The sequence below is a fragment of the Sus scrofa genome, chromosome 11 (genome assembly GCF_054392235.1).
Source record: "Sus scrofa isolate SSC_HxYL_T2T_F1_AM1 chromosome 11, Sscrofa_HxYL_maternal_Yorkshire_Landrace_v2.0, whole genome shotgun sequence".
NCBI lineage: Eukaryota > Metazoa > Chordata > Mammalia > Artiodactyla > Suidae > Sus > Sus scrofa.
Window position 1 is genome coordinate 52293691 of NC_139393.1, and position 21173 is coordinate 52314863.

The 21173-nt window shown below is 39.4% G+C and overlaps 1 protein-coding gene across 10 annotated transcripts in view; it reads left to right on the forward strand.

The window, feature by feature from the left end:
• The window catches only part of PIBF1 (progesterone immunomodulatory binding factor 1), a 287448-nt gene that overhangs the window by 211363 nt on the left and 54912 nt on the right, over window positions 1–21173 (forward strand). The window contains exon 17 of one of the 10 annotated variants that reach the window (XM_084981937.1): window positions 16592–20108. The exons of 6 other annotated variants lie outside the window; for them this stretch is intronic. In XM_084981937.1, the coding sequence (XP_084838063.1) occupies window positions 16592–16639 (48 nt within the window). In that variant the 3' untranslated portion in view covers window positions 16640–20108. Of the gene's footprint in view, window positions 1–562; window positions 1333–16591; window positions 20109–21173 lie in introns of those variants that run through there. 3 more of the 10 variants (XM_084981940.1, XM_084981938.1, XM_084981939.1) reach the window with 3 other exon arrangements.

Here is a 21173-nt window from a genome sequence, read left to right on the forward strand (position 1 = left end):
AAGGATCTGGCGTTGCCGTGAGCTGTGGTGTAGATTGCAGACTCGGCTCGGATCTGGCATTGCTGTGGCTCTGGCATAGGCTGGCGGCAGCAGCTCCAATTGGACCCCTAGCCTGCGAACCTCCATACGCTGCATGTGCGGCCCTAAAAAAAAGCCAAAAAAGAAAAAATTACCTCTTTTATCTCTTTTTCCCACTAGCAGTAAGTTTTTTTAATGCGCCTCTCCTTTGTGTTTTGGTTTTTTGGTTTTGGCCATGCCCATGGCATGCAGAGGTTCCCCGGGCCAGGGATCAAACTTGTGCCAGAGCAATGACCTGAATCACAGCAGTGACAATGCCCAATCCTTATCCACCAGGCTACCAGAGAACTCCGGGTGTACCTCTGCCTTATTTATCATTGTATGGCCCATGCCTAGTGTACAATTTTTTTTGTGTCTTCTTAGGGCTGCACCCATGGCATATGGAGGTTCCCAGGCTAGGGCTTGAATCAGAGCTATAGCCACCGGCCTATGCCACAGCCCCAGCAGTTCGGGATTCAAGCCCCATCTACGACCTATAGCACAGCTCACGGCAACTCCAGATCCTTAACCCACTGAGTGAGGCCAGGGATCAAACCTGCGACTTCGTGGATGCTAATCAGATTCATTTCTGCTGAGCCACAAAGAGAACTCCCCTAGTGTACAGTTTTTGTGTTGAACTTTTAAGTTCATAAAGGTTTTTAGTTATTTGTTCCTCACCCGAAATCTTTTAGAGTTAATATAATCTCTATTTAGTAAAAGGAGAAATGAGTCTTAGGTGGCTTGCCCATAGCCAGTCTGTAACTAATCCCAGGGTTTTTTTTTCTCAATTTTTTTAAATTGAGATATAACTATAGTAAAATTCACCCTTTTTCGCTTACAATTCTGTGATTTTTGACTAATGCACACAGTTGTGTAACCACCACCACAATCAATATATAAAATAGTTCCATCACTGGAGAAAATTCCCTCTTGGGTCCCTCTTTGAGGTGACCCCCTTTCCCCAACTCCAGTCCGAGCAACCACTGATCTGTTTCCATCCCTATAGTTTTACCTTTTCAACAAAAGATAATATCCTTTCACAGAACATCATATAAATAAAATTATCATTCTTTTCAGTCTGCATTTTTTTTACTTACCATAAAAAGATTTGTCCATGTTGTTGCACATATTAGTAATCTGTTCCTTTTTATTGCTGGTTAATATTCCATTGTGTGGATGTGGCAGTTTGTTAATCCATTCATTCACCCATTGATGGACATTTGAGTTGTTTCCATTTGGGAGCACCTATAAATAAAGCTGCTGTAAATAATTACATACATATTTTTGTGTACATTTGTTTGCATTTTTCTTGGTAAATACCAGGAGCAAGATTGCTGAGTCAACTGGAAAGTGTATTTTAACTTTATAAGAAACTGCCAAACTGTTTTCCAAAGTGGCTGTACCATTTTGTATTCCCATCAGCAATGAATGAGAGTTCTAGTTGCTCTGCATCCTCGCCAGCAGTTGGTATTATGAAGCCTAGTTTTTAATACAGTGAATTTTTCCCACTGTACTATCACTGCCTTATCTTGGCCTTGTTTTTACCATTTTGGTGTCCTAACAGAGAAAGCAATACTTAAAACAGATCATTGGTATATGAGTATTCTGAAGACACTGGTTTCTAGTCTGGGAAAGATATACCAGATATTTGGGAAGAAATTACTGGAAGGATATTATTGAGAGAGATGAACTAGGGGATATTACTGGAAGCAGCTCCAAGGTGCATATCCTAGAAATAGTGTCAGGGGATTTGGGGGATTGTTTCTAAGAAATTGCCTTTAGAGTGCATATTTAATATAATGTGTGAAAGGGAAAAGAAGGCGTGCCTCACCTAGATTTTAGAGATGATTTTTAGATAGATAAGTAGATCTAACAAATTATAGAGTAGGAAAATCTCTAAAGATTCTTTTTTCTGACTTTCACATTTTAGGCCTTATCTGCTCTCACTTGTGTCCTAGGATTCTGCCTTCAAATAATTGTTTCTTCACTGTGGAAGCCTGATTCACTCACTGTTATTTATCAGAGTTATTTATTTATTTATTTATTGTCTTTTTCCCTTTTTGCCTTTTATAGGGCCGCTTCCTGCAGCATATGGAGGTTCCCAGGCTAGGGGTTTAATTGGAGCTGTAGCCACTGGCCTACACCAGAGGCACAGCAATACGAGATCCAAACCGCATCTTTGACCTACACCACAGCTCATGGCAACGCCGGATCGTTAACCCACTGAGCAAGACCAGGGATTGAATCCTGCAACCTCATGGTTCCTAGTCAGATTCATTAACCACTGAGCCACGACGGGAACTCCTATCAGAGTTATTCTTATTCGACTATTATCTATGACTCTTCTGGGCACTTCACCCTCAGAGCCATTAAATGAATAAATCAACCTTGCAGACTGTTTCGTTAGGCAGATGTTCAAGCCCACCCCCAGGTCGCTTTCTTTTCATAGATGCTATCTGTACTTGCTTTTGGATTTTCACAAATATTTTTAAGATTGAATCTTTAAGAGATTAACAGCTACAGATGTCCATTCAGCCATAACGCCTTTTATGATAAATTCAAAAAAACTACATAACAAGTATTTTTTTCAGAATAACAATTCTCATTTGATTTTAGATTATGCTAGATTCATATTTTTACATTTAAGTATATAAATTAAAATATATAAATTATATAAAATTATAAAATAAAAGGATATAAATTAGTATATAAAATAAATATATATATGTAAGTTTTCAGTTATATATATTTTTTACTTTATACTTGGAATCACGTTATTCATGGGTCCAAATAAATACTAAAAGTTTTACTCGGTAGAGGTTTTTTTTTGGTTGTTTCTTGGGTTTTTTGGCTGCCCCTTTGCATATGGAGTTCCTGGCCATGGATCAGATACGAGCTGCAGTTCCAACCTAAAGCCAGACCCTAATCCTTAAACCACTGTTCTGGGCCAGGGATCATACCTGTGTCCGAGCCCTCCCAAGATGCCACCGATCCTATTGCACCATGGCAGGAACTCCCTTGAGTAGGTTTAGAAAAGAAATATGTTTAAACATAAAAATTAAATGCTAGCAAGGGGAAACTACTCATATAAATTGCTAGACATTGCATAGCATCCATGAAATTTGCAGGGATGCATATTTAATTCAATAATTTTCATGCATTTGAGACCTCTTCATTTTAGTATATATTTTAATAATCTAACACTGTGACTCTTCTTTATGCCACACACCCAAAAAAAAGTAGTTTTGGAGTTCCCTTGTGGTGCAGTGGGTTAAGGATCTGGCAGGGTCCCTGCAACAGCTAAAGTCAGTGCAGTGGTGCAGATTCAGTCCCTGGCCCAGGAACTTCCACATGCCACTGGCATGGCCAAAAAAGAAAAAAATATCTTTTTTTTCCCCCAAACATAGTAAAAATTAAAATTTAATGGAAAAAATCTGATACAAGTTTTTAATCTTTTCAAGAAACAATTTAGTATCAACTTGCATAATGTAGGCAGGTACAAAAGCAAGTGCAGACAGCTTCTATGAAAAGAAAGCAGCCGACGACCCGGGGGGTATGCTTGCCCATTACCTTGAACATTTACCTAACGAAACGGTCTGCAGGATTGATTTATTCATCTAATGGCTCTGAGGGTGAAGTGCCCAGAATAGTCGCAGGTAATAGTCAAATAAGAATAACTCCGATAAAGATTTTTGAAAGTGAAAATCAGGGTTGAGACTAAGGGGAGCACAGCAGGCTCCGAGGGCACAAAATAGAGGTGCCCCCTCTCATAGGCGTGCACAGTGTGCCCGACACAGCCAGCTCTTGAGACCTTGCCCCACCCCAGTCAGGACACTGAAAATTATCTAGTATGAGTCATTGCTTTAATCAGCTGAATTTTCTCAGTTTAAATTAGTGATCCATTAAGAGACCAAATGAACAGTTAAAGTATTTCATTTTCTTTTTTGCGCTGGACAGCTCTCCCTCTGACTTTTTTAAGCATGTTATTTAGTTCTGACAAGACTGTCTCTGATAGGAAATGAAATCCCCACCCCATTTACATAGTTATCAAATATATGTTACATGAAAAAAGAAAATGTGTGGGATAAGTCTAGCTTGACAGGGCTAGGAAAGTTAAGGCATGGCTACATCAGGTTTTTTGTTTTCTATATTGGCATTAGCCCAAACTCGTGAGCCTGAACTCCTCTGTGTTAGAAGTGCAGTTGTGGTCTTAAGGAATTCTAGGAGTTCCCATCGTGGCGCAGTGGTTAACGAATCTGACTAGGAACCATGAGGTTGAGGGTTCGATTCCTGGCCTTGTTTAGTGGGTTAAGGATCCGGCGTTGCCATGAGCTGTAGTGTAGGTTGCAGACTCGGCTCGGATCTCGCGTTGCTGTGGCTCTGGCGTAGGCCGGTGGCTATAGCTCTGATTCGACCCCTAGCCTGGGAATCTCCATATGCTGTGGGAGCGGCCCAAGAAATGGCAAAAAGACAAAAAAAAAAAAAAAAAAGGAATTCTAGGAATGATAAAATCAATATTGGTCTCTTATTCTATAAATGTGTAGCATTTATACATTCAAAAATGGTTGTGTAGAATTCCCGTGTGGCGCACTTGGTTAAGAATCTGACTTCATAGGTTCAGGTCACTGTGGAGGCAAGGGTTCAATCCCCAGCCCTGGGTTAAAAGGTTTAAAGGGGTTAAACTATTCGGCTTTGCTGCAACTGTGGTGCACATCACAGGATTCAGTCCCTGGCCTGGGAACTTCCATATGCCAAGAATAAGGCCGTTAAAAAACCAAAAAAAAAAAAAGTTGTGTGTATTAGGTGACTATTATTCTCATCTTTTCTTTAGAAAAAAAAAAAATGTATTAACCTAATAATAAAAAAAAAAAATGTGAGGAGAGGGTGAACATAGAGAAAAATAGAAATTTTTAGGTTGCCTTTTCAGGTTACAGAACTCAGCTGGGATAGGTAAACATATGAGGTTAAAGGATCTGTGCAAAAAAAATACTAACTAAAAGATGTGAATATAAATTGAATTGAGATCATATGCCAGTCCACACTCCTCCATTCTAAATTCTCCAAGTTCTGTGTCTGTATTCAGTGAAACTTCCATAAAGCAGAGTGAGGGTGAGGGGCAAAAATATCTCTCCTCACTAAATTCCTTCCACTAAGGCACAATTTTATGTCATGACCTCTGCCTTTATAAAAGATCAGAACAAAAATCTGGTGTCATCTCTCTCTGTTTTGTGAAACTAAGACTGTCTTCTAAGTACTTCCATTTATATTATATAATTTAGTCTTTGCTGCAGTCCCCTGAGATAAATATCATCATTCTTACTTCTACAGATGAAGCTAATGCTGATAAGATTTAAGTAACTCAACCATGATTGCATACTTACTGTCAAAACTTTTTTTCTTCCCTGAGACAAAAGCTCATGATCTTTCTCCTTAGTCCCATTTAGAGAGAAATCTCATGATAAATTATTGCTCGAGTTAGTTCCAGGAAAATTTTTGCCTCTGTAGATGAAGTTATAGCCTCCTTTTTTTTTTTTTTTTTTTTTTCAGAAAATGAAAACTGTGTAATTTAATGTATTTCCTTTTTGTCTTAGTTGCCAGAAAACTCAGAGCCAAATATCTTATCCAGGTGTTGGAATCTTTTTTTTCTTTTCTCTTTCACTTTTGATGCCTCAGAATAACCTTTTGTCTTTCAAGTGAGCTGTAATCTTTTTTTTTTTTTCCAAGTGAGCTGTAATCTTTTTATCCTTAAATGTCTTCACTTATACTAAGACCTTTTAGGTGTTAAAATATAAAAACTATAAATCTTAAATAATTAGGTTTTTCTAAAAGGTAAAGGAAAAGATCAACTGGTAAGAGCTCATTCTTAGTTAACCGTATCAGAGCTTCAGATTAATTCAAATGAAACGTTCAGTTTTGAGTATGAGAAATATGATTCCTTAGAATGGTTTCTCTCATGTTGAGCAAACCCCTCAGGTGTCTTTTCTTTTTTTTGACCAAACCCTCAGCGTACGGAAGTTCCCAGGCCAGGAGTGAGACTCAGACCACAGCAGTGACAATGTGACAGCACCGAGTCCTTAACCCATTGAGTCAACAGGGAACTCCCAGGACTCTTCTTACTGGCCTTCATTTTTCATTCTCGTACACACATATTTGCCTTAATGAAGCAAGATTTGCTGATCACCTTTGAAAATTCTAATCCTGTTTTTATTTGTATATATTTCCTCATAGGTCCCTAGAATATAAGCTTGCAAAAGTAGGAAAAGTGGGAGTTCCCATGTGGCTCAGCAGTAAGGAACTTGACTAGGAGGTGGGTTCAATCCCTGGCCTCCCTCAGTGGATTAAGCATCCAGCATTGCCATAAGCTGTGGTATAGGCCACAGACACGGCTCGGACCCCATGTTTCTTTGGTTGTGGTCTAGGCTGGCAGCTGCAGCTCTGATTTGACCCCTAGCCTGGGAACTTCCATATGCTATGGATGCAGCCCTACAAAAAAAAAAAAAGGCGTTCCCATTGTGGCTCAGTGGTTAATGAATCTGACCAGGAACCACGAGGTTGGGGGTTCGATCCCTGGCCTCACTCAGTGGGGTAAGGATCTGGTGTTGCGGTGAGCTGTGGTGTAGGTCGCAGATGCAGCTCAGATCCCACGTTGCTGTGGCTCTGGCGTAGGCCGGTGGCTACAGCTCCAATTGGCCCCCTGGCCTGGGAACCTCCATATGCCACGGGAGCAGCCCTCAAAAGACAAAAGACAAAAAAAAAAAAAGAGAAAGTAATATAAGAGTAGGAAAAGTATCTTTCATCAGCCATGTGGTCTAGTAGAATACTGAGCATAGTTTTAAGAAATGATGCAAAAGCCCTTTTCTAATTTCTTTTGCAGCTTATTAAGGGCAGTGGTAAGAGCCCCACTTAGGAAGCTATTTTGTTATTTTATTGAGCAATAAACAGTGTCTTGAACTAAACTGATGATGATGGTGTCCAGTAAAAATGGACCAATTTGAAAACTATGAAGCAGAATCACAGGGTTGGGTGATTGTTTGAATTTCGAGACAGATAAAGAGAGGAGGAATGAAAATTATTGTCGAGGGTTTTGGCTTATCTCCTGGGTTTATGATGATGCTACAAAGAACATAGGAGGAATAAATTTGGGAAAGGAAAGCCCAAGAAAATATCTTTTTTTTTTTTTTTTTTTTTTTTGGTCTTTTTGCCATTTCTAGGGCTGCTTCTTTGGCATATGGAGGTTCCCAGGCTAGGGGTCTAATTGGAGCTGTAGCCGCCGGCCTACACCAGAGCCACAGCAGCGTAGGATCTGAGCTTCGCGTCTTCGACCTACACCACAGCTCACGGCAATGCCGGATCCTTAACCCACTGAGCAAGGCCAGGGATCGAACCCGCAACCTCATGGCTCCCAGTCGGATTCATTAACCACTGAACCACGACGGGAACTCCAAGAAAATATCTTAAGTGGTTATATTCAATAGAGTTAAAAATGTAGGTTCTGGAACCCAAGAAAGAGAACTTATCTGGAAGTAGAGGTTCGAGAGTTACAGCATAGAAGATGGTGCTTTACTTGGAAGTAGATGAATTGAACTATATAGACTGAGAACAGGAAAAGATCTTCTAGACCAAATCGTTTTCTTTTCTTTTTAAGGGTTAGGGCTGCACCCTTGGCATATGGATGTTCCCAGGCTAGGGGTCGAATCTGAGCTGCAGCTGCCAAGCTATACCACAGCTCATGGCTGAGCGAGGCCAAAGATCCAACCCGCATCCCATAGACACTGTGTTGAGTTCTTAACCTACTGACCCACAAATAGGAACTCCCTAGACAGAATCTTGACAAGCACTAATATATGAGGGATGGACAGAGGGAAAAAATGCTTCACAGAAGAATGAAGCGTTACCAGAGAAATGACAGACAAAACAGGAAAAGAGTAGATCCATGAAGCCAGAACCATCCAGAGGAAAGAGGTTGTCAGCAGAGGCTCAGGGACCAACCGGGTCAAAGATATAAAAGCAAGTGTCATTTAGATTTAACAAGATGCTTAAAAAAAAAGTTTTGAACAGTTTCGGTGGAGTTATAGGCAGATTGCAAGGAACTGATTAATGAGTAGAAGTTGAAAAATAGTAATAGGAAAAATAGACAACCCTTTGAATAAGAGCATAAAAGGGAGGCTGCATGAGATCAAGGGCTTTTACCTCCCAGGGCTGGAGAGCATCCAGCTTATGTGGTGATAGGAGGGAGCCAAACACAGAGACGCTGAAAGTACAAAAGCAAGAAGGTAATCACTTGGACAGAAGTGTTGGGAAAGGAAGAAATGCAAGGTGAAATGATGGGATTTAACCTTAGGCAGGAGGGCCTCCTTTTGCATTTTGAAAAGGAGAAATTAAAATTAAGTTAAAAGTAAATTTGTAGGTTTGTTAAGAATTTAGGACATTGCCATCTAATGGCTACTCTTTAATGGCAAAGACATAAGATAGGATTAGAGTTTTGAGAAAAACAAAACTTTGGAAATAACTGTGAAATAAATGAATGATGTACATTATAGCAACAATAAATAATTGCTAAGATGAACTGTCTTTTTTTTTTTTTTTTTTTTTTTTTTGTCTTTTTAAGGCCGAACCTACGGCATATGAAGGTTCCCAGGCCAGGGGTTGAATCAGAGCTGCTGCCGTTGGCCTATGCCACAGCCATAGCAACACCAGATCCAAGCTTTGTCAGCCACCTACACCACAGCTCACAGCAACGCTGGATCCTTAACCCTCTGAGTGAGCCCAGGGATCAAACTACATCCTCATGGATATTAGTCAGATTCATTTCTGCTAAGCCACGATGCGAACTCCAAACCGTCATGTTTATAATAGTACCATTCTGGAGTTCCCGTCATGGCTCAATGGTGAACAAATCTGAGTAGGAACCATGAGGCTGCAGGTTCGATCCCTGGCCTCACTCAGTGGGTTAAGGATCCGGCATTGCCATGAGCTGTGGTGTAGGTCGAAGACGCGCAGCTGGGATCCCACGTTGCTGTGGCTCTGGTGTAGGTTGGCGGCTACAGCTTCAATTAGACCCCTAGCCTGGGAACCTCCTTATGCCACAGGTACGGCCCTAGAAAAGACAAAATGACAAATACAAAATTAAAAAATTAGAAATATAATGGTACCATTCTGTGTAGTTTTTCTGTAGCAACTTATACTCAGCATACTCAATGTAAACATGGAGAAGGTGGGCAGCAGGGATGATTCAGAAGGACATATATGTACACATACACGTGTTCAGCGCTCTTAGTAAATCATCAGGCTAGAATTACCCTTATATTCCTTGCATCACCTGTATTTTGAAATGGTGTGGAAAAAGCCAGCAGTCAGACAGACAAGATAGCTCTGCTACTTAATAGCTATGGATTCTTGGGACAATAATTTAACCCCTCTAAACTCAGTTTTCTCCTGTAGAAATATAGGTAATGTCTACTTTGCAGGGTTGTATGAGAATTGGACAAGGTGGTACATTTCCTGGTATGTGACAGTAACTCAGCGAATGTAGGTCTGTTCCCTCTTCTTCTTCCTTTCCAAGAGTCCGTTCAGGGGTCGTCCATTTTTTGAAGCCCTCCACAACTCAATAAAGAAAAACTTATCCTCTTTTCTACTTCTTTTCCCATAACTTTAAAAATATTTGTGCATTTTGTATACGACGCCAATCATGTGCCTAGTTTTTCTTTGTATATTAGCCTTTAGCACACTATTACCATATAGTAAGTATTCAATTGAATGTTTGTTAAATTAACTGTAATTTTTTTTTCCACTCTTCAATAATTTCACTAGAAGCTGTCAGAATAGTCAATGGAAAGCTTTAGAAATTAGCCTTTAGGAGTTCCCGTCATGGCTCAGCGGTAACAAACTGGACTAGTATCCATGAGGACGTGGGTTCAAGGATGTGAGTTTAAAGGATCCAGCGTTGCCATGAGCTGTGGTGTAGCTCGCAGACATGGCTCGGATCCCACGTTGCTGTGGCTGTGGTGTAGGCTGGCAACTGCAGCTCCAATTCAACCCCAAGTCTGGGAACCTCCATATGCTGCGGGTGGGGCTCTTAAAAAAAAAAAAGAAAAAAAGAAATTCGCCTTTAATATATCCACATCATCTCCCCTCAAAAAATAAAATTCAGGAAATTTCCTGGTGGCTCAGTGAGTTCAGGATCCAGCATTGTCACTGCTGTGGTTCCAGTTGCTGTTGTGGCACAGGTTCCATCCCTGGCCCTGGAATTTCTGCATCCTGCAGGCATGGCCACCAAAAAATAAATTAATTAAATAAAATTCATTCTAACTGATGTCATTTTCGTTGAAAAAGGACAGAGGCTCTCCTGCACCCAAGGACAATTTCGGAGAACTTTCTAAGAGTGGTTAGTAAGAAATCATATCTGGGAGTTCCCGTCGTGGCGCATGGTTAATGAATCTGACTAGGAACCATGAGGTTGCAGGATTCAATCCCTGGCCTTGCTCAGTGGGTTAAGGATCCAGCGTTGCCATGAGCTGTGTTGTAGGTGGCAGACGCAGCTCGGATCCCACATTGCTGTGGCTCTGGCGAAGGCCGGTGGCTACAGCTCCAATTGGACCCCTAGCCTGGGAACCTCCATATGCACGGGAGTGGCCCAAGAAATGGCAAAAAGACAAAAAAAAAAAAAAAAAAAGAAATCATATCTGAAATGTTTGTCTAGAATCAGGCTTCTCTGTTTCAGGACATGGAAACTGTAGCCACAGCCACCTCTACAGGTATCAAGCCTCTAAAGAATAATATATATTTGTGAAATATAAGATATCTGTTTCTAAGACCTAGGATTCTTCTACTCTTGTACTCAGTGCTTCTGCCAGTAATGACTCTCAAAGTGCACAAGCATTTCAGCTAATGTTTAACCAGATTTTACCAACCACTTCTTACTAAGTGCCTAGAATGTGCCAGGCTCACACTTGCCTGAATGTTGAACGAAGCCCCATTATTCCAGATAACTTGCCTCTCAGTGCGGTGTATGTCACTTAACAAAAAGAAAACAAACCCTGCAGTTAGCCAGGTTTCTGAAAAGTGAAGTCACAGTATAATTATCATTCTTTTATGGTATGTTTATGTTCCAGGACTCTAACTCCTATGTTCTCTGTGATTTCTCGGAAAGTTTCAGGACGGTTCAGCATCACAAGTGCCCCTTAGGCAATCTACCTCATAAAGGGTTCGAACAAATTACATACTTCTATATGTGTGTCATTCTTTTTGGTTCATACTTAACTCTTTTGAAATTTTCTTAAGAATACCTTTTTACATGTTTTTCTCATACACCTATGTAGTTAAATTTTACTGTCAGCACAGTCAGCATGACTAAAAAAAAAATACTTCGTGGGTCAGTTAATTTTTCTTTCAATGAAGATGTAATCATTTCTCAGAGTCATACATTTCTCCTCATAGTGTGCTCTTCAAGTTCAAATTTGGTTTTGATTTCCTGGATGTAAATGAATATTTCAAAGACATTTATTACAGTGGAAACCTAAAACATGTACAGTGTAAATCATATTTTCCCTATACAGTTTTAGAATGTTTATTTTTTTCCACATAAGGGTATGTGAATTTAGGTCTGAAGAAATTCAGGGAGTGAAATATTGCAAAAAATACTCATTGCAAATGTTGAATGTAAGTGTACTTTAAGTATGACAAAACTAAACTTACTATATACAAGTAATAATAATATCTTGAGTGTTCATAACATCTTCCAACCAAACTGTTTTAAACATCTTCAGCTCAATCATGTTATACTTCCATACTTAGGGATTAATTAGATGTTACTTTCAACCAAGTATATCTGGGAGTAAGGAATCAGAAAAAGGAAAAGGTTTTGTTGCTGTTATTTTTTTTTTTTAATTTTTTATTTGGCCATGCCCATGGCATGTGGAAATTCCTGGGGCCAGGGGTCGAACCCATGGCGCAGCAGTGACCTGAGCGGCTTACATTGACAATGTTGATTTCCTTAACCTGTTGTACCACAAGGGAACTCCAGGAAAATTTTAAATTATCCCTCCATACTAACAAAGGTGGCCTTTTGTTTATGCCCTCTGGAATCTGAGAGGGCATTAGACTTTTCCCCAAAATAGGCACTTTTCAGTTAATGAGAATGTTTAATATTTATATAATACATGTTATTGTACTTAAGTGTAACGAGAGCTCTGTAATGGTCTTATACTCATTTGACAGAAGCAGCAACTGAATCTCGGTTGCCCATTCCATTCTCGCTTCAATTTTGAATTGCGTAAAAGGCACACATTTTTTTTAGATTAAACTCTGTGAACCTCTGTGTTTTGTGGATTTGTACAAAACTTAGTAGAACTAGCTAGATCAGATTGTTTTGATTTTCATAAGTATTTTGGCTTCTTATCTTTTCATCATCAACTTTAAAATTACAGAAATCTCTGCTGTATCCTGCAAGTAGCATTCTGTCTTTGTGAAGCATTATATCTCGTCATAAAAACATTTTATCTGTGCATACGTGCACTTTTAACTTTTTTTTTCACATCACATTTTCACATCTATTATATATTATATAGACCTCCCATTTCCTGGTTATTGGTTGTTTTATGTAAAGGATGAAATGTGTATTTTTCCCACATTTTAGAAGTTTGGTATGTTTTAAGTAGTGGGTACACCTCTCTGACCTTTTTTTTTTTTTTATCAGTAAGGAACAAGTAAATATCTTGCTGTCATGTCTAACCCTGTGTTTTTATGACTCTCGTAGAATAGTAGCAGTTTATAACAAACTAAGGATATAAGGAAATACACAAAACAAACAGCACAGCTATTCAAATAAGTCTCCAGAAATATGTGGGGGCCAGGAAAGAACATTAACAATGGTATGAGATGATTATGGTCTTAATGGGCAGTACTTTCATTTAAATTTACCAAATCTGTATCACATATTTAGGAGCTAACATTGAGCGAACACAACACAGAGAAAGCATGGGCACTGGAGTGAATCACCCGCCTGTTACGCTTAGCAGGGCTCAGAGTGGAGACAAGAATGTGGAGTCTGAAATTGATGGAAATCCACAATAGGCATCAGAAGCTAATCAGATTATACTGAAATCGTACAGGCCAGAAACCAGACAGCTACTCAATGAATACTGGTGTTGAAGGGAAAGCCAGGCACCATCACAACATGAATAGCGGGAGGCAAAGCAGTTACAAGCCCAGGTTGCTCTTCAGTAATCAGCTGAAAGGGTCTGTGCAAACCAACCCAAACAGAACAGATCAGGGAGCCCACGCTTCTGTTTTAAGTCAACAATGGCAGTTCTCAGGGGCCTACTTCAGTGCCTGAATACTAGCTTCCTCTACCTGCATCACGGTTGAGGATGACCTTAAGATTACATCCAAGTTCAGGAAAGGCGATTAGTTACATCCCCTAGGCTATGGCAGCACAGCTGTCTCTCCTTCGCGTAAACACAAGCTCTGGCTGAGCTTTCAGTGGTAGATAGGGTATGACTTCAAAAATGTTTGTCATCTGAAATGCATCCGAATAAGGAGCAGATAAGCCTGTTCCCCTCTGCTCTGGCCAGGACTTCTTTCTCTATTCTGTTCTAGGCCTAAATTTTTGAATACTAGGAGATAATCAGAGAAAAAATAATCAAGATGATAAGAGAATTCTTTTCAGTCATAAGAGAGAGGAATGAACTGGGGGTGTTTAGAGAAGAAAAGATGCAGAAAGATAAAAGAAATTCAAAGTAGGCCATGTGAAAGAGGCAGAAATAGGCTTGTGATACAGCTCTCCAAAGGCTGGAATTAAAACCTAAGGGTAGACATTATATAGAGACAGGATTTATTTGTTTGGTTTTGTTGTTATTGTTGTTTTGTTTTGTTTTGTATGGCGGTTAGGTTAAATAACTTGACGGTCCCTTCCAAAGCCTGAAATTTTGGCTGACAAAGGCCTTGATAGAAGGCATCTGCATTATTGTGTAAATAATGACAGCTTTGAATCCACTTGAATCCTTACTTCACTTCTTATTAGCTAATGAACTTGACTACATTTCTTAAAATCTTCTAAACCTCAGTTTCCTTATCTTAAAAATCAAAGTAATGTCTAACTCTTGGTATTTAGAAAAGAATTAAATTTTTATGTAAGATACTTCATACCAAGCCCAGCACATAGTAAATACAAAGTGAATGTTAAGTTGCCATACAAAACCTGTTTTGTCTGTTGTTTACCATGTAGTGGCATTAATATTCAAGGTATGTTTTAACTTCTTCAAAAACCATTTGTTTCTCTGAGGATGCAGGCTCAATCCCTGGCCTCACTCAGTGGTTAAGGCAACCTGCAGCATAGGTCGCAGATGTGGCTCAGACCTAGTGTTGCCTTGGCTGTGGCATAGGCTGTGACTATGGCTCCAATTCAGCCCCTAGCCTGGGAACTTCCATACGCCGCAGGTGCAGCCGTAAAAAAAAAAAAAAAAAAAAATCTGTGTTAAAAGTTTGCTTTGATAATAATTGAAATTCTTACCTAGCACTTACAGTATCTAATAGATGACTTTGAAATAAGTTGATACTTTCTTTTAAACTATTGTATTAGATATGATAATGATGTTTTGGGTTTGTTTGGTTTTTTTCAACCTTTATCTGTTAAAAATCTCTACTGAAGTATTTACAAGTGAATGATCTAAGGTCTGAAATCTGCTTAAGAATATTTCAAAATACCTGCAAAGGAAATAGATAAAACAATGTTGACAAAACATTATGGCAGTTTCTTAGATGATTAGACATAAGAGTTACCATAGGGCCCAGGAATCCTACACTGGGTTTATACTCAAGAGAAATGAAAACGTGCCCACACAAAAACTTGTACATGAATGTTAGAGGTTAGCAGCATTATTCACAAGAGCCCAAGGATGTAAACAACCCAAATGTCCCCCAGCCGATGAATACATGAGCAAAATGTATTACGGCCATACAATGGAATATTTATTCAGTCATAAAATAAAATGAGGAGTTCCCATCGTGGCTCAATAGAAATGAATCTGACTAGCATCCATGAGGACGCACGTTCGATCCCTGGCCTCGCTAAGTGGGTTAAAGATCCAGTGTTGCTGTGAGTGGTAGTGTAGGTCACAGACATGGCTCAGATCCTGCTGTGGCTGTGGTGTAGGCAGGCGGCTACAGCTCCAATTTGACCCCTTAGTCTGGGAACCTCCATATGCCGATAGTGCAGCCCTAAAAAGACCAAAAAAATTAAAAAGTAATACGAAGTACTGATATATTTATAATATCGATGAACCTTAAAAACACTATACTGACAAAAGAAGCTAGTCGCAAAAGAACTACATATTAGATTGATTCCACTCATTTGAAACATCTTAGAACAGAAATCTGCAGAAACAGAAAGTAGATTAGGGAGGGGTTGCTTAGGCTGGGGAATTGAGGACAAGATGGGATGGAAAAGTGATTCCTAAAAGAATCAGCGTTTCTTTTTGAGGTGATAAAAGAGTTTTTAAATTGTATACTTTAAATGGATGACTATATGGTATGTGGATTTTATCTCAATAAGACTTTATCTTTTGTCTTTTTGTTGTTGTTGTTGTTGTTTTGTTGTTGTTGTTGTTGCTATTTCTTGGGCCGCTCCCGCGGCATATGGAGGTTCCCAGGCTAGGGGTCTAATCGGAGCTGTAGCCACCGGCCTACGCCAGAGCCACAGCAACGCGGGATCCGAGCCACGTCTGCAACCTACACCACAGCTCACGGCAACGCCGGATCGTTAACCCACTGAGCAAGGGCAGGGACCGAACCCTCAACCTCAAGGTTCCTAGTCGGATTCGTTAACCACTGCGCCACGACGGGAACTCCTCAATAAGACTTTAATAAGACAATATTGGTGGAGTTCTCTGGTGGCCTAGCAGGTTAAGGATCTGGAGTGGTCACTGCTGTGGTGCAGGTTCAGTCCCTGGCCCAGGAACTTCCAAATGCTGTGAGTGCAACCAAAAAGGGAAAAAAAGACAATATTGGACAAATGTTGGTAATTGTTAACGTTGGGCAATAGAAGCTGTGCCATGCTCTCTTCTCTATTATCTTTGAAATTTTCCATAATAAAAATTGTTTAAAGACTCTTAGATGAAGTTTAAACATTATACACACACACACTCACACACACACACAAGCACCCTTGGTTTAAAATAAGGTTGGTTTCTATCTTGTGTTAGCTCAGGTAGGAAAGATGCACACTGTTATTATTTTTTTTTTTTTCTTTTTTAGGGCCACACCTGGGGCATATAGAGGTTCCCAGGCTAGCAGTTGAATCATAGCTACAGCTGCTGGAATATGCCACAGCCATAGCAACACGGGATCCAAGCCATGTCTGTGCCTACATCACGGCTCATGGCACTGCCGGATCCTTAACCCACTGGGAGAGGCCAAGGATCAAACCTGCATCCTCATGGATACTAGTCCAATTCGTTTCCACTGAGCCTCGACAGGAACTCCCACATTGTTATTCTTATATTTCTTTTTCATTTTTATTTTTTGCCTATACCTACAGCATACAGAAGTTCCAGGGCCAGGGATCGGACCCGCACCACGGCAGTAACCCAAGCTGCAGCAGTGAGAACACAACTCTGGATCCTTAACCTACTGAGCCGCCAAGGGACTCCTGTTATTCTGTTATTTTATAAAAGCACTTATGGTTAGCCTCCAGTGGAGCACATAGTTTGCATTATACTTATGAGAGCTATTTTCATCAAGAAATGCCATCTATGTGTCCCCTTGCCAACATCTTTGCAGAGTTTACAAGTTTCAGCAATTTATTGGCATCAGCTATGCAATACTGTTAAACAGCTGCTCTGCAGTTGAGCTGCTTTCATATGTCACTACTCTATGCAAATGGATTATATTAAATGGCCAAGATATGTGCTTTTGGATTCAAGAGAGCAATTTATCTCTTTTATAGATGTTGTTTGTACAATAACAGGCATCATCTTCATCATCATCCTCTGGAAGTTCCATAAGGACGGCCTTGTCCTTAACTCTTCCATTTAGAAGAGTGTTACGATGCCACGTGGCTTTTATTGTTTTTATTTTTGTTGTATTTTAAGTTGCGATTGCATCGTCAGGTGAAGTTCTACATGTGTAAATTTTAATTACCAGTTCCTTATTCTTGAAGTTACTGTAATTTTTGTATGGATTTGATATACTACAATTATAGGAGAAATACTGTTAGCTTTTTGAAAAGCACTGTAAAAGTATATCAGAAAAATGAATATTGCTATAAATAAGATTGTTATAGAATAGTATTTAAAGGTCTGAAACAACTAGTGAAAGGAAAAGAGAACTGAGGCATGGCACTTTGGCAGTATTTTAATTTTACAGCGAACAAGTAATTCTCCTATAATTTTTAAAAGCAGGAATTTAAAAAATTTTTTGACAAATGGCTTTCAGAATTAATAGAGCACTTGCCAGGAATAGACTAGAACTGCCAAAATGAAGAAGCGCCAGATTAGAACCCTCCAATTTTGTCATTTTGGACAAGAGAACCCAACTTCCTGCCAGAGGACCCCAGAGTAAAGCCTGCTTGACAGATTTTCATGTCCACGGATCGTACTCAACCGTCTCATTCAGATGAATGACCCATAGCAGGAGAAAGAAAACGTTTAATCTGTTCCTTCATTCATAAATTGGAACACACAACTGAAGGCCGTCGAAGAAGAAAATTAATGGCACAAAAGGGAGAAATCATAATAAACAGAGAAACTGACTCTCTTCTCCAGAGAAAACAAAAATTTCTGTAGCAGAAAAAAACTTACAAGTCCGGTAATTAGTTTCTTCAGAAAGATTTTGGGAAAGAAGTATTTACCAAAAAATAAGCAGTATACCAGAAATGTTTCTGACATTTTCAAAAATTGCTAAAACCAAAATCCTGAGGTTATTATAAGTAAAAATGCCAGTAGGAGGATGTGAGAGAAAGTCAGTGAACTCTCCCAAAACTACTATCAAAGTTCTGAAGGAAAGTACAATAGTTTACTACAGGACCCTCTCTCATAAAATTATTAGATTGTTTGCCATCAGATGACAAAAAGAGATGCAAGAAGTAATGCAACTTGCCAAGATATGCAATAAAACGAAATTGCATAACAGCAACTATGCATCATTTTTAAAATCAGTCAGTATAAAATTGATCCCAGCAAACAGTATGATTAAGAAGCTAGATAATCTTAGATAATATGGGAAAGATATATTATTTCCATCACTGAGTGGGAAAAAAGGAACTCAAGTAGAAGGGGAAAAACTTCTATAAGAAAGTCAAGGTCCAAGTAGGAACCTAACTAAATGACATGATTTTGAGCAATAGCTAATGTAAGAAATAGAATCCGGATGAACTTGATACCCGAAACATTTTCCTTTGAACATCGGAGGTTCCTTTTCTGTGGACCTAATCACACTCTCTGCTCTGCAGTTAACAGTGTTTATAAATCATTACACCATAGTACAAACAAACCTACTGGCCAATCAGAAAAGGACAGAGAACAGAAAAAAACAGAATCAAAAGCTAGAGAAATGAAATGCAAAAGTCAAGTTTCAACAATAAGACCAGAATCTTAAATAGGAGATGGAGCCAGAAATCAGGAGGCAGACAAGAAAACATGTTAAGAACCAAATCAGGTTAAGACCAAGCCAGATTTCAAGATGACTTAATTTTACCAAAGGATCTCATTTTGTAGTGACAAGTTTTTCTGGTTCTTACATGTTATGTTGTTATTTTTGCTTGTTTTTTCAGTTTATGAATTGAGATTTTGTGAATCACCATTTCATTATAATAGTAACTCCAAGTAGGGCAGGACAATTTATGCCAACATGTAGGTAAAAGAAATATTAAAATATTTTCAGAGTAAGGAAGACTCAATATCGTAGAAGTCAGTTATTTTTTTTTTAATTCCTACCCTTACCAGGAGACCATAGCCAAAAAAAAAAAATCCCTTAACTATTAAACATTAAAACAGTGTGATATGAGTGCATGAATAGATAGACCATTGGAATGGAGTTTAAAAGTCCAGAAATAAATCATGTGCTTAAGGAAGGTGATATAGTATCTCAAATCAGTGAGGAAAAAAAAAAATGTCTCTTTCGTAGTACACAATGTTGTTACTATGGAATAGCCTTGGGGGAAAGATGTTGAATCCATACTTTTTACCATAAGCCAGGCTAAACTTCAAACAAATCAAAGATCTAAATGTTTGAAAAAGAAAAGAAAAAGGAACCATAAAAGTAACTTGAGGAAAATGGAAGAAACAAACATGGCAAGGCCATAAAATTAATGACTGCATATTCAGCTACATAAGAACCAGAAAGTTCTTCATAGCAAAGAAAACAGTAAAAAGCATAAGCAAACTCGAAAGGGAAGGAAACCCGCTGCTCATGTTACACACAGGAGCTAATGTCTCTAATATATGAAGAGGTCCTCAAGGGAGTTCCCTGGTGGCACAGCAGGTTAAGGACCAAGCATTGACACTGCTCTGATATAAGTTCTATCCCTAGTCTGGGAACTTCCACATGTTGAGGGCATGGCAAAAAAAAAAAAAAAAAAAAAGAGAGAGAGAGAGAGAGAGCTTAAAATACGAAAGAAAATGACCAGTCACCCAGTAGAAAAATGAGCCAAGGGTATCAACAGAAAGGAGAATACCTTTAAATACATGAAAAGCTGCTCACCCTCACAGTAGGAGAATGCAAAATAAATGTACCCAAACATTTATCAGACTGGTAAAAATCCAAAAAGTTAACGCAAACATACGTTTTATCAATTAGGAAACTGAAGCTCATTGAACCAGAATAGATTAAGTTTACACACTTAATAATAGGGTCAGAAATAGATGTGTGTTTGACTTCTAACCCAATACTGAAATATTTCTACTACCTGTTCTTGGCTTTCTGTGTGCTCAGACTATGACAGTACTGTGGATGCTATTTGCTGTCGAAGTGGAGTTTTCTTTCTTCAGATTTACCATTGATATAAAGGGGTCATCTATATATTCAAACATAATAAAACTGAACAAAATTGTTCTGCATGTTATTTTGGTATTCATTGTAGCTGTGTATTATCCTAATAGGAATTTTACAGAATTCCGTTGCTTTTTTTCTTTTTTCTTTTCTTTTTTTTTTTTTGTCTTTCGTCTTTTTAGGACCACACCCGTGGCATGTGGAGGTTCCCAGGCTAGCAGCTGAATCGGAGCTGTAGCTGCTGGCCTACACCACAGCTCACAGCAATGCCAGATCCTTAACCCACTGAGTAAGGCCAGGGATCAAACCCACAACCTCAGGTTCATTAACCACTGAGCCATGACAGGAACTCCAGAGTTCTGTTGCTTTTAAAGTGTTCATTACTTAGATTTCAGAAACCATGCTAACATTGTTTAATGCTATCAAATAAACAAAAGTATTACTGTGACAACACTGTAAGTTGGGGTGATCCCAGTCTGAATAAAGCAGAAACCCATGAATTTCCCATCTGTCTCCTCACCAGCACCAGGGATGATTGGCCTCCTGTACCAATCATTGCTGTTCCTATACCAGCAGCAAGTGAAGCCAAAGAGAAACAAAACTGGAGTTCCCATTGTGGCGCAGCGGAAACAAATCCTACTGGTATCCATGACGATGCTGGTTTGATCCCTGGCCTCACTCAGTGGGTCAGGGATCCAGCATTGCCATGAGCTGTGGTGTAGGTCACAGACGCAGCTGGGATCCCTGGCATAGGCTGGCAGCTAGAGGTCCGATAGGACCCTTAGCCTGGGAACCTCCATATGTCACAGGTGCAGCCTTAAAAAGCAAAAAAAAAAAAAAAAACCAACAACAATAACAAAACAAAACAGGGGGATCAGAAATATATGTGGCCCCCTCTTGGGCACTTAGGAGCCGAAGCCCTCTGCCTAGTAACCCCGTACCTCCTTCCTTTTCTCCCTCCTCATCCCTGTTGTCCCCACTTCCTCTCCCCCAGAAGGTCTAATCCCCTTGACGTTATTACCTGTAGAATAGTAGTAGGTTGTGTTGGAAGAAATTTTTTCCTATTATTTTATCTTCGTGCCAAGGTACACACGTTAGGGCTAGTAAAAAGAGGGTTTTTTTCACATAAATAG